The 12,450-nt window shown below is 41.6% G+C and overlaps 1 protein-coding gene across 1 annotated transcript in view; it reads left to right on the forward strand.

The window, feature by feature from the left end:
* The window catches only part of CAP2 (cyclase associated actin cytoskeleton regulatory protein 2), a 145,282-nt gene that overhangs the window by 107,988 nt on the left and 24,844 nt on the right, over nucleotides 1–12,450 (forward strand). The window contains exon 7 of the mRNA XM_079778232.1: nucleotides 1,246–1,351. Coding sequence (XP_079634358.1) covers nucleotides 1,246–1,351 — 106 coding nt within the window. The remainder of the gene's footprint in view (nucleotides 1–1,245; nucleotides 1,352–12,450) is intronic.

A 12,450-nucleotide genomic window follows, 5' to 3' on the forward strand; every position in this document is an offset into this window, starting at 1 on the left:
TAATGATGACTTCAGTTCCTCATTTCACTTGTCTTCAATGGCATGACTTAATACAGTGGGATTCTAGTGTGCTGGTGGTACTTTTCATGGAGCATTTCCAGGAAAACAAAATATGTCCAGAAAAAAAGTCATTGTTGACAAGAGCTTTAGTAATAGAGATCTCCTTCAGTGATTGTCTTCAGATCAATGGCCCAGGTTCATGATTGCGCTTTTGTTAACTGAGATCTCATCATAGTCTCATTTACCACTACTTCATTCAAAATGGGGAAAATGTGTGGGTGAAAATTATCCAAAGAAAATGCAACTATTTTTGCCTGTCTACAAGTTAAATATTTCTAAGTCAACTCAATCCTGTATGTTAATCCTGTTGTAAACAGTAAGCATTTACTACATCTTGGCTCAGCAAAATTGGGATAAAAGTACTGGAAATGCCCTGCCTAGCTTACATTGTAGTTGTGAGTATCAAATTAAGGTAATTTAAATGAATGTTACCTTTAGATGTATGAAATGATAACCATTTGTAGGAAGTCATTTTTCTTTTTTTAATATATATTTTTATTGATTTCAGAGAGGAAGGGAGAGGGAGGGAGAGACAGAAACATCAATAATGAGAGAGAATCATTGATTGGCTGCCTCCTGCACACCCCCCGATTGGGGACCGAGCCCGCAACCTGGGCATATACCCCAACCAGGAATCAAACTGTGACCTCCTGGTTCACAGATTTATACTCAACCACTGAGCCATGCTAGCTGGGTCGAAGTCATTTTTCTTATAACAGCAGTGTCCTTACCAGTCGAAAATCCTCCAATTTGGTTATATTTCAACTGAATAACTCAACCAAATTATTAGAAAAACCAAAGGACATTTTTTCTTTTCCATGTCCTTCCTGAAAACACATAGCTTTTCTTTGTGCATTAGAAGCAACACAGAAAGGAAGGGTCACCTCTCTACAGTCATCTTCCCATTACAGGTGACAGGAGGACACATGACCTGAGTCACCTTGGTTCTGTGGGTCCGCCTCCGTGATTCTCTCTGTTCCCCACCTTCAGGGCACTTGGCTCCCCTCAGGAGAGACCTGGGATGCCTTTCTTTCAAGGTTCTCTTTGGAATCAGTTCACAGTGACCAAACTAGAAGGCAATTGCTCCAAGGTCATCCAGCCTTAGTTACTGGATTATCATGTGCCTCCCTGTTTTTCTTTTAAATCTGATTTTAAATCCTAACTCCATTCTCTTTCATAATAAAGTGATTTACGCCATGTGGATTGGGTGAAGTCATATTTGAACATCTGGAGTGAGCTTCAAGCATACATCAAGGAATACCACACCACAGGCCTTACTTGGAGCAAAACAGTAAGTACCAAGCCCTCTTTCATCAGGCTAACAAAACACCACAGAAATATTCATTCTGGTAGCCTGATAACCTCACACTAGAATTTACCTCAAGGAAAGCATAAGATAAAACATACATGTAGAAACTGCTTATGAAAATGTCATTTGTCATAGGAAAATCGGGGAACTGCCTACATGACATACAAAAGAGAGTGGGAAAGTTGTCTATGGTAAGAACCCTGGGCAGCTGTTAAAAAAACTTTCCTATATAATAAAACCCTAATATGCAGATCTACCAAATGGCAGAATGACCAGTCGCTGTGACGCACACTGACCACCAGGGGGCAGATGCTCAACGCAGGAGCTGCCCCCTGTGGTCAGTGTGCTCCCACAGGGGCAGCACCACTCAGCCAGAAGCCGGGCTCACGGCTGGCGAGTGCAGCGGCAGTGGTGGGAGCCTCTCCCGCCTCGCTGCAGGTGGGCGGTAAGGAGCGAAGGGTCCTGAACTGCGAGAGCCGGACTGCGAGAGGGATGTCTGACTGCTGGCTTAGGCCGATCCCTGTAGTGCACGAATTTCGTGCACAGGGCCTCTAGTAACATTATAATTACATGGGAAGTGGTTTTGTAGTCAGTTTAGTGGTAGAGTGCAAAAGTTTATGCATCCTAAATGGCATATATTATTAAGAAACTGTGTCATAAAAATGGAAGGAAGTAGGAAGGTTTGAAATTGTTATTAATTTTAAGGAAATAGAATTATGAATAAAATGTCTTTTTTAATGTTTTTGCTTTCTCTTCTGGTGTTTTAAAGTTTATAAAATAATATTTTTGAATACTTAAGCAATTCTACTACTCTGTATGATATCCTAGTCCTGGGTTAAAATCCCAGGCTGTGTTTGTTCCCACTTCAATTCCTGCATGAGATGTTGATCTGACCTTTGCCTTCTTCTTCAGTTTTCTCTCTTACCCTCCCTTATCTCACTGCATCCCAGCACTGCCAAACTGCTCATGGAATCCTGACCACATGCAATGCTGAACCAAATCAAATTTCAAATTTCATATGGGTCAGCCTTTACTGCAATGTCCCAAACATATAGCATGCTATGTGACCTGAGCTCTCTGGGGGAAGTACCCTCTCCCTCTTCTCCAAGACTCAGCTTCAACATCACTTCTTTCAGAATTTTCCATTCATCTTTATTGGCTCTCAATCTGGAATGGATGGCCCTCCCTCTATGCCTCTTTCATAGCTTTATTATACCTCAATCATAGCTTTTAGCACATAGAATTGTAATTTTTTTGTGTGTGATTCCGGAGCTCTCTCATTCAACTGGAAACTCATCTCTGTCTTTAGCCCCTACCATAATACCTGGCATGGAGTAAGTGCTCAGTAAATAGTTTGAACTAAATTGTGAATTAGGGGTCTTTTAGAATTTTCTTTGACCTTTTAAGACTATGTACTTGTTTGGGAAATGCTTCTCATGGAAAAATCCCTTCTGTTAGAAATGAATGTTACCTTTCAGTGGTCACAGTGGATGGTCTAACTAGAGTAAACGCTGAGATGAAATGGCATATTTGTGAATTCTATTTGAGGGTAGAACCCACACTTTCCTGATAGCCGTACTGTATCACCTAACCTCATTCTAAATGTTAATGTTAGTAGATTAGTATTAATAGGAAGGCAGAGTTTGTGATTTTTCAAGGGAGTGTGGGACTTAAGCATTTGTTCCCCAATGCTTGTACAAATGTTAACATTGACCCCTAAAGACTGACACTTCTTTTTATTTTCTACTTTGCCTATTTTCTCCATAAACTGAAATGTATAGTGTGAGATACAATAACTGAGTTGATTATTTTTCTTTTGCTCACAACATTATGATTTCTGAGAGAAGAGTTCATAAATATTTGAAGGGTATGTGTGGAAATGTGTAGGTGGAATTATTTTTCACACATTTCCAATGAGATGCTGTTTTATAATAGGTGAATTTGTCATCAAAGAAAATTGTCACAAGTTTGCCATGAAGATAGGTCATCATGAGAGAATAACAAACTAAACATCAATGGTCTTTGGATATCTCATTATTTCACGGTAGATAAATGGAAAAGGAATAAGTATCAATTTATTGAAAATAATCATGTGAATAAACAAATGTTAATTCTCTAATGGTGCCCATGGAAAATCAATAGAAATTCAATTTTAAATGGTTTGAATACCTTTAGTGCAATATGCAAAGCTGAGTGGTTTTGTTTTAAATGTAAAAAAAAATAATAATAATTGATTGGGATTGGAACCAAGATGGCAGCATAGGTAAATGCCTGTACTCACTGCCTCCCACAACCACATCAAAATTAGAATTAAAATACTGAACAACCATCATTCAGAACCATCTGAAATCTGGCTGAATGGAAGTCCTACAACTAGAGAAGTAAAGGAGAAAGCACTTTGAGACTGGTAGGAGGAGCAGAGGTGAAGAGCAGGCTGGTCCAATACCACGTGTGGCATCTTTTTAATAAGGGAGGTATATCTCCAAGGCCTCCTGTGAGAAGCAGGGGGTCCCAGCTGCACACCAGACCCCCAGCCCAGGGTCCCAGAGCCAGTGCACCCGATGGTCAGCTTTAGACCATACCAGATTACAACTCTATACATCCACAAGTGACACACTCAGGGGGCAGACTCAGTGAGCACCAAAGCCCCACTGAAGCAAGTCCTGCTGCACAGGGGTGCCTCCTGCATAGCAGCTCTTCCATTGTAGACACAGCTGGTCCTCACAGCCAATTGGTCTGGGGGTCAATTCCTCCCAGTGATGCCAACAGCAATCAAGGTTCAACTACAAGACTGTGCACACAGTCCACACAGAGGCCTACCTAGAGTGCCCAGCTCAGCTGGCTGGGGAGACTGAGCCATTGGGCGCTACAGGACACCTAATACACAAGGCCACTCTACCAATTCCAGGAGTCATAACAGCTCTACCTAATACATAGAAACAAACACAGGGAAGCAGCCAAAATGTGATACAAAGAAGCATGTCACAATGAAAGAAATAGAAGCAAGTAAACTACTGGATACAGAGTTCAAAACAATGGTTTTAAGGTTACTCAAGGATCTTAACAAAAGCTCCAAGGGACTTAATGAGAGCTTCAAGGGAAATAGTGAGAGTATCAAGGGACTTACTGAAACTTTCAAGGATCTTAGTGAGAATTTCAAATACATGAAAAAAGGACCAGACAGAAATTAAGCATACACTAACTGAAATAAATAATAACAGTAGAGGATTCCAAAAATCAAATCAATGATTTGGAATATGAGGAAGCAAAAATCACCAAATCAGAAGAGCAAAAAGAAAAAAGAATTTTAAAAAATATGACGATAGTATAAGGAGCCTCTGGGACTTCAAGCATACCAACATTCTCATTATGGGGGTGCCAGAAGGAGAAAAGAGAGAGCAAGATATTGAAAACCTATTTGAAGAAATAATGACAGAAAACTTCCCCTACCTGGTCAAAGAAATAGACTTACAAGTTCAGGAAGCACAGAGAGTCCCAAAGAAGAGGAACCCAAAGAGGCCCACACCAAGACACATCATAATTAAAATGCCAAGGGTTAAAGACAAAGAGAGAATCTTAAAAGCATCAAGAGAAAAGCAGTTAGTTACCTACAAGGGAGACCCATAGAACTGTCAGCTGATTTCTCAACAGAAACTTTGCAGGCCAGAAGGGAGTGGCAAGAAATATTCAAAGTGATGAACAGCAAGGACCAACAACCAAGATTACTCTAACCAGCAAACACTCATTTAGAATTGAAGATCAGACAAGAAAAAGCTAAAGAAGCTCATCACCACCAAACAAGTATTACATTAAATGTTGAAGGGTATTCTTTAAGAAGAGGGAGGAGGAGGAGGAGGAGGATAAAAAATGGCAATAAATACATACCTACCAACAATTGAATCTAAAAATCAAAATAAACGAACAGAAATACAATGAACAAAATAAACTGGTGAATAAAATAGAATCGGAGGCATGGAAACATGGAACAGACTGACAAATCTCAGGCAGGGCAGGGGGGGGGGGGGCAGGAAGAGATTAACCAAAGATCTTATATGCATCTATGCATTACCTATGGACATAGACAATAGGGTGATGAAGGCCTGAGGTGGGGCGGGAACCAGATGGAGAGGGGCAATGGGGGGTAAAAGAGGGAACATCTGTAATACTCTCAACAATAAAGATTTTTTAAAAATATATATTTTTATTGATTTCAAAGAGGAAGGGAGAGGGAGTGATAGAAACATCAATGATGAGAGAGAATCATTGATTGGCTGCCTCCTGCACACCCTCTACTGGGGATTGAACCCACAACTCAGTCATGTGCCCTTTATCAGAATTGAACCCGGGACCCTGAGGTCCGCAGGCCAATGCTCTATCCACTGAGCCAAGCCGGCTAGGGCAACAATAAAGATTTTAAAAAACAATTTATTATTAATTATAGATAAATAAATGTAATTGTTTTTGCTTTGTTCTAGAGTGAATACTTATCTTTTCATTATGTTCATTAGAAACATATGCCTTGTAACAATGACTTTCAAACTTTTTTTAAAGCAACCCATAGTAAGAAATACATTTTACACACACACACTGTACCCACAATACTAAAATAAGTTTCATAAAACCATACTTTTTCTTACCACATGATATGCATTCAGATATTTTCTTTAATGTTTTATTTCATTTTTTTATAAAATTCTGGCTGAGACTCACTAAATTCATGACCCACTGATGGGTTGGTCATATTTCACATTTTGAAAAACATGTTATAAAACAAAAAATGTTATATTTGTGCAAAATGTAAATGATCCTTGGAGCATGTATTGGGCAGCATGGGTTGCCATAATAAAAAATGACAGCTATTATTTATTGCACACATGTCATGCTCCTGGAAACTTCTATTCAAAATGGTGATCATTATAAAGCAAAGCATCTACTTCATTTCTTTAATAGAAGAGCAGTATGATGAAGTTTTGGCCAGATATTAAAAATGAGAAATGACTATGGTAAGAAAATGTTGGTCCAGAGATAACGTCATATGTACAAAATCTTCTGACAAGTTTTAAGACATATACATAGAAATCTATTTCCTCGTATTTTTGTTCCCTTCTTAGATTTGGTGTAAAAAAGAACTATTAAAAATATTTTTAATTATGTTTTTTTAATTTAAATATAAATGTTAAGTATTTTGAGTAACAGGTTTTCTTCTTTCAAATTGGATTTTGAGATTTGCGCTCTGGGGTTTGAGTGAGCAGCTGACTTCATGCCTGCTGCTGAGCCTGAGTTTCCAAGGGTACATGCTCTAAGAGAGATCATCCCCGACTTAGCAGCTGGAACTGTATTTGCCTGCTCCCACCTCCTAACCTTTGCGTCCAGACTGCAGCTGTGTCAGACAACTGTTCCGGCCCTCAGTTGTCATGGCAAAATGAAAACTTCGCGGCCAGCAGTTTTTCAGGACAGTGATTGGCGCGGGGTCCCTGTGTGCACAAGTGTGCTGAGGCGGGTGGGGGTGCGCTGGGGGAAGAAGCAGCTGCGAAGTAATGCATCCGGGATTTCTCCTCACATTCACTGTGGCAAATGGAATCTTCTCCTTTCTGCAACATGGCCGTGGGCGAGGGCTCTACACCAGAAACTTCTTGCAGTTTGGGGGTAGTTTAGTTATCGGGAACTGTTCTCCATATTCATTTACAGTTTCCTCATGTGCACTAGTCTCAAATGCACTTTGTGGAATAAATTGATCTTTTGGCAGGAACCCAATACTGTTCATTATTATCCCAGGCAGTAGGTCAGATTTGTAATATCCGTTGGCAGTTCCTACAAATCAGATAACTAACGCTGAACCACTAAGGCCTAATCTTTACACTTATAATTACCGAAATAACTGATCTTTCTATGAGTTGCCCAGATCAACATTCCAGCTGTTACTCTGTTCTGTGAGGATCTGGCCAGAAAAAAAAAGGTCATGAAAAGAAGTTCACAAATAGGATAACGTGCGGTTGTTTTCTGCAATTTCTGATGTTAAACTTGATGGATTTTTGTCCTTTCACATGTCTGTCTGAATTACTTTAGCTTTGAAAACAACTATGATATAATTTTTTGTAAAGCAGAATAAAACTACACATCGATGAATGTGTATAAAGTACTATATAATGATGATGGAATTCTCTCTGCTAATAAGGTGATTTTTTAAAAATCTATCCTATATATCAATTGTCATCCATCCTAACCTCCCCTGAACTTTCAGAAAATGCATATCGTTGGAAATGGTTATAATATTATACAAGGTGGGGTTTTATTTATCACAAAGCAAGAGACTTTGAAATCACTCCTTTTCTTCCAGGTATATATTTCTTTTCAGCCTATTTCTCAACATAAAGACCAAATGTCCATTTACAAAGCAAAAATTTAACAGTTTGCTTATGATCAAATTAAAATTCAGCCAGAGGGTACCCTGACTATTATAAATAATGTAGATGCTCTAGCATGTCATTAAATATGTATGTCTTTAAATTTTCAAGTCTTCTGTCCTCTCTGGCTTCTTCTTGATTTTACAAGCAAAAACTCAATCTTTTATATCTAATTTTTCATTAATGTTTTAAACAGAATTATTTTATGTATTTTTTCAAGAAAAATGTAATATTTTTTGCAGAGTACACATTTATTTACATATGATACAAGCTTTTTACACACCATATTTTAAAGTTGTCCCAAACCTATGCCTGGGGTTTATTAATCGTTGTGAGTGGATAAAGCCTGAATGGTGAGCCGGTTGTCTGGATCACAAGCCCATTGATCCCGGTGGCTACAGAGACTGGCGCTCTCCAGTCTACCTGACCACAGCCGCATTCAGTCGGCTCCATTGCTCTTGGGTTTTTAGCGCCCTTTCTTCTCCTATGGAAGAGATCAGAAGGGGTTGGGAGGGTCATTGACTAACAAATGAGCTCCAATGCACAGATAATGGAGTTAGGTTGGACATGGCAGTGAGTTCAGCCAGAAAGAGACCACTAATTAAACACTGCTTACGCACCTACCATGCCCCGGATTCTGAGAATACAAAGATGGATCTGTGACTCAGGAGACATAATTCCTGTCCACTGAAACTCCCATTCTAGATGAATATAAAAACAATACAGCATGATAATGGGATGAGTAGCATGCTAGAGGGAGCGCAAAGCATGGTGAATATCATAGGCCAGGGAAATATGGGCGGGGGACACCCAATCCTGCAGTGCAGTGTGGTCCCTGGGCCTGCAGCAACCTGGGAACTTGTTAGAAATGCAAAATCCCAGGCCCCAGCCCAGACCTGCTGAATCAGAACCTGCCTCTTAATAAGACTTGCCAGGGGCTTTATATGCATATTAAAGTTTGAAAAGCACCGCTCTCATATATTCAAGATAGACCAAAGGAGTCCAACTTAAGGGAGACTCAAAGAATATCATTAATTTTTACTCATTCATTTATTTCATAACTATTTATTGCTACCTACCATGTACAGAGCATACATTAGGCATTATATTTATGCTTCAGTTTTTGCCAACAAATAGCAAATTTTAACTATGAAGCAAAAATGAATAACAACAATACAAGGCTATGTTGGAAATAAACCTAGCTAATCAGACTCCTGGGTGGGCAAGACATTTGATTTGGGTCTTGAAGGACGAGTAGGTATTCCTGAGCCAGGCAGTAAAGGAAAGGGCAGTTCTTAGCAGAGGTTTCAGCACACGCACATAGGACGTGAACCAAGTGCTTTGAGAGAAAAGCTGGTAGTTTCGCAGAGCTGAATGAGGCAAGAGGTGAGGTCAGACAGGCAAACTGGGGCCAGATGATGAAATCCTTCTGTGATCCTAAGAAGATGTGCCTATGTGATGTGCAGGGTTCTTTTCTTCACACTAGGTCTTTTATCAGAAACTTACACTGTAAGTAATGATGTCGGAGTTGTGCAAGACAGATGGAAAGGGAAGAGATTAGAGCCCTGGTACATGTTAGGAGACTAGTGGATGGCCAGGGGTGGTGTAGAAGTATGTGACCTCGAGTGTGGCAATGGAAATGCAAAGAAAGAGAAGGAGTGGACCCCAAGTTGGAGGACAAAGAGAAGAGCCAGAGAGAGAGGTGAAGAGAGATATTAACTCTAAACACAACGTTTTCGATCTAGAAGTCTAGGAGAATCATAGTAACACTAGGGGCCCAGTGCACGAATTCGTGCACCTTGAAAGGAACTGTGGGCCACGAGCTGCAGTGGGCACAGGGGCAGGTGTCAGCCCATCCTCGGTGCCCCCGCCCGGCCCTCCCTCCACAGGCCCCACCCCCGGTCCCCTGTCTGCCGGCAGCCCCGCTCCTGCCACCACCACTCCTACACGCTGATGGTGCCGGCTCTGCTCACAACCACTGATGGCACGGAGTGATTGGGGCCAGCGCCAGCAGCTGGTGCAAGCAGGGCCGTCACTGGCAATGGGTGCGAGAGGAGGCTGCCAGCCCCGATTGCCCCTCAGGACCAGGGGGAGGTGGAGAAGCCCTGAGAGGCGATCGATCGGGGCCAGCAGCTTCCGCTCACACCTGCTGATGGTGCTGAGTGATCGGGGCCAGTGCTGGGCGCTGGCAGCAGGTACAAGCGGCGGCTCTGGCACCAGCAACGGGTGCAAGTGGGGCCGGTGGGAGCAAAGAATTTTCAGTAACCACCAGAGGCTCTCCCCGATGACAGCGACCGGCGTCCCACCTTGGTCTGGCACCCCCCTCACCTGCTCCACTATCCCGCCAGGGCCGATGCCCACCATGTTCTGAACTCTGCCACCTGCCGCCGCCCCCCGCCATGTTCCGTGCGTGCCCCCTCGTGGTCAGCGCACGTCATAGCAACCAGTTGTTTGGTTGTTCGGTTGGTTGGTTGTTCAGCCGTTCAGTCTATTTGCATATTAGGGTTATATATATATATATTAATGAAAATAGGGACGTCAACAGGAGGGGTTAGTAGAGAAGCATGAAAAATATTCACAAACTTTCACCATGTTGTTTTTGGGGTGCAGATGTGACATCCATGGAGATAAATAGGTGTAGTAAGCAGGTGAAATGCAGGTATGAAAATCACTGAAGGGGACCCTGGCCAGTATGGCTCAGTTGGTTGGAGCATCATTCTGTACATCGAAAGATCCCGGGTTTGATTCCCACTCAGGGCACATACCCAGATTGTGGGTTCAATCCTGGTCAGGATACATGCAGAAGGCAGTCAATTAAAAAAAAATCACTGAAGGCGTGTGGGGAGGATCTAGAGATGATAATTAAATAGATGAGACGAGAGAAAAAAAGAAAATACGATGGAGAATAAAAGCTTGGGCGACTCCATTATTTAGAGAATGATTTGAATCAGTCAAGGAGACAAGACAAGTAGAGTCCAGGGCCTCAGAGCTAGGCTGGCTGCCACCATCACTGGGCCAGTTAGGGGGAGTAAGACTGGGAAAGGCTGCCACCCTCTATCTTATCAGTGGCCTTTTGAAAGCAGTTGTGGAGCGTTAGAGGTAGATGCAGGTTTATAGAATTAAGGAGTAAGGCTTTACGTAATGATCTCTTGGTTATTTACTGGCCAGCTGTCTGATTTGATAGATTACTGCCTATAACTTCAAAGTCTGTCTTTTGAAGTTTGGGGATGATTTTATTTTTACCTGCGCCATATCTTCACTGGAATAAGTGTAGGTTAAAATAAATATCCATAATTTTATACACAATAGTTTAGAATTATCTGTACTATAAAGCCGTAAGTAAGCTTTTTATATTTAGAACTATTTTTATTGTCTCATAAATACCTTTGAGTTTTATTGTTAGTTTTGTTAGTTGATTAGAACACATGTTTTTTAGAGTATTTTAATCTTTCTCTCCCTAAATCAAAACAGTAGTTGCTTTTAAAACTGCCTGATTTAATGATCAAGATTATTTGATTTGCCAGAACTTTTTCATAACCAAGAACTTGAACTCTCTAAACCTGAAGGCCAGCAAGTTAATATATGTCCCTGATTCATTTAAACCATCACCTCAGGAGTATTTTAATTCAGGTGAGCTTATATAAAATTCTTTAATGTGTAATGTTGAAGGCAGTGTGTAACTGGGGTGCCCTGTTGCCCAGTCTCCCCTCCCGCCTCTCTTGGGAAAATCAGGAGGTGGTGATTTAGGGGTGCATGCTGAGCTGCTTCCCAGGGCAGGGCTGGGCGTCCCTGGAGTGAAGGACACCCTGAGTGACAGCTGTGAGTCCCAGCCCAGAGTGGGCACCCCAGCTTCTTATTCACTAATAAGATGCCATGCCTTAGGGTTCAACCTCTTAGCCTCCACACCTCCAGGACTCCCCTCCCCATGATTTCCTGAGACTGGGCCTTCCAGTAACCACCTTCATAGCTGAATGGCTTTATCCATCTCCTTGTCCCTCCCCAGTGAGAAAGGGCCGTGACAGAAAGCCTCTGGCTGGCTCATCCTTTTTAGGATGCTCAGTGGCAGCAAATCTTCCTTCTTTACAGGTGAATTTTATCTTTTCAAATGGCCAAAAACCATTGAGACCCTGTTTAGAGAGAAATTCATCCGAATAATATTCTTTTTAGTCAAAAGAAGCCAAGTACGAAGGCTAGAGTGGTATTTTGGTGGGCATGTTTTGGTACACAGGGCTGAAGGCGTTTCTAAAAGAACGTTTTGAGTAGTGATCCTTTCATTAGCAGGTGTGTCACATCAAAGGTAATGCGTGGAAAGACAATAACAACGTGGATCTGTGCATTCTTGTGTGATTGCTAACAATTCAGTTGTGTATACGTGTTGTAATGACAGTACCCATGTCCCTGCTATTGGAATCCCCTTTCTCTTGCTTCCTTGTATCAAACCTGATCCATTCATCCTTCACAGTCTATTTCACAAGGTCTGCTCTTCAAGAAGCTGCTCTGATTTCTGTCCCCAAGCTGGAAGTTACCCTTTCCCTCCACAGAACCTCCACAACACTCCCTAAAATCTGTATTTCTTGCCCTGGCCAGGTAGCTTAGTTGGTTAGAACATTATCTCGACATTATCCCCATACACTGAGTTTTCCAGTTCTATCCCCAGTCAGGGCACATACAAGAATC

Source organism: Cnephaeus nilssonii (genome assembly GCF_951640355.1).
Source record: "Cnephaeus nilssonii genome assembly, chromosome: 7".
In the NCBI taxonomy this organism is placed as follows: Eukaryota; Metazoa; Chordata; class Mammalia; order Chiroptera; family Vespertilionidae; genus Cnephaeus; species Cnephaeus nilssonii.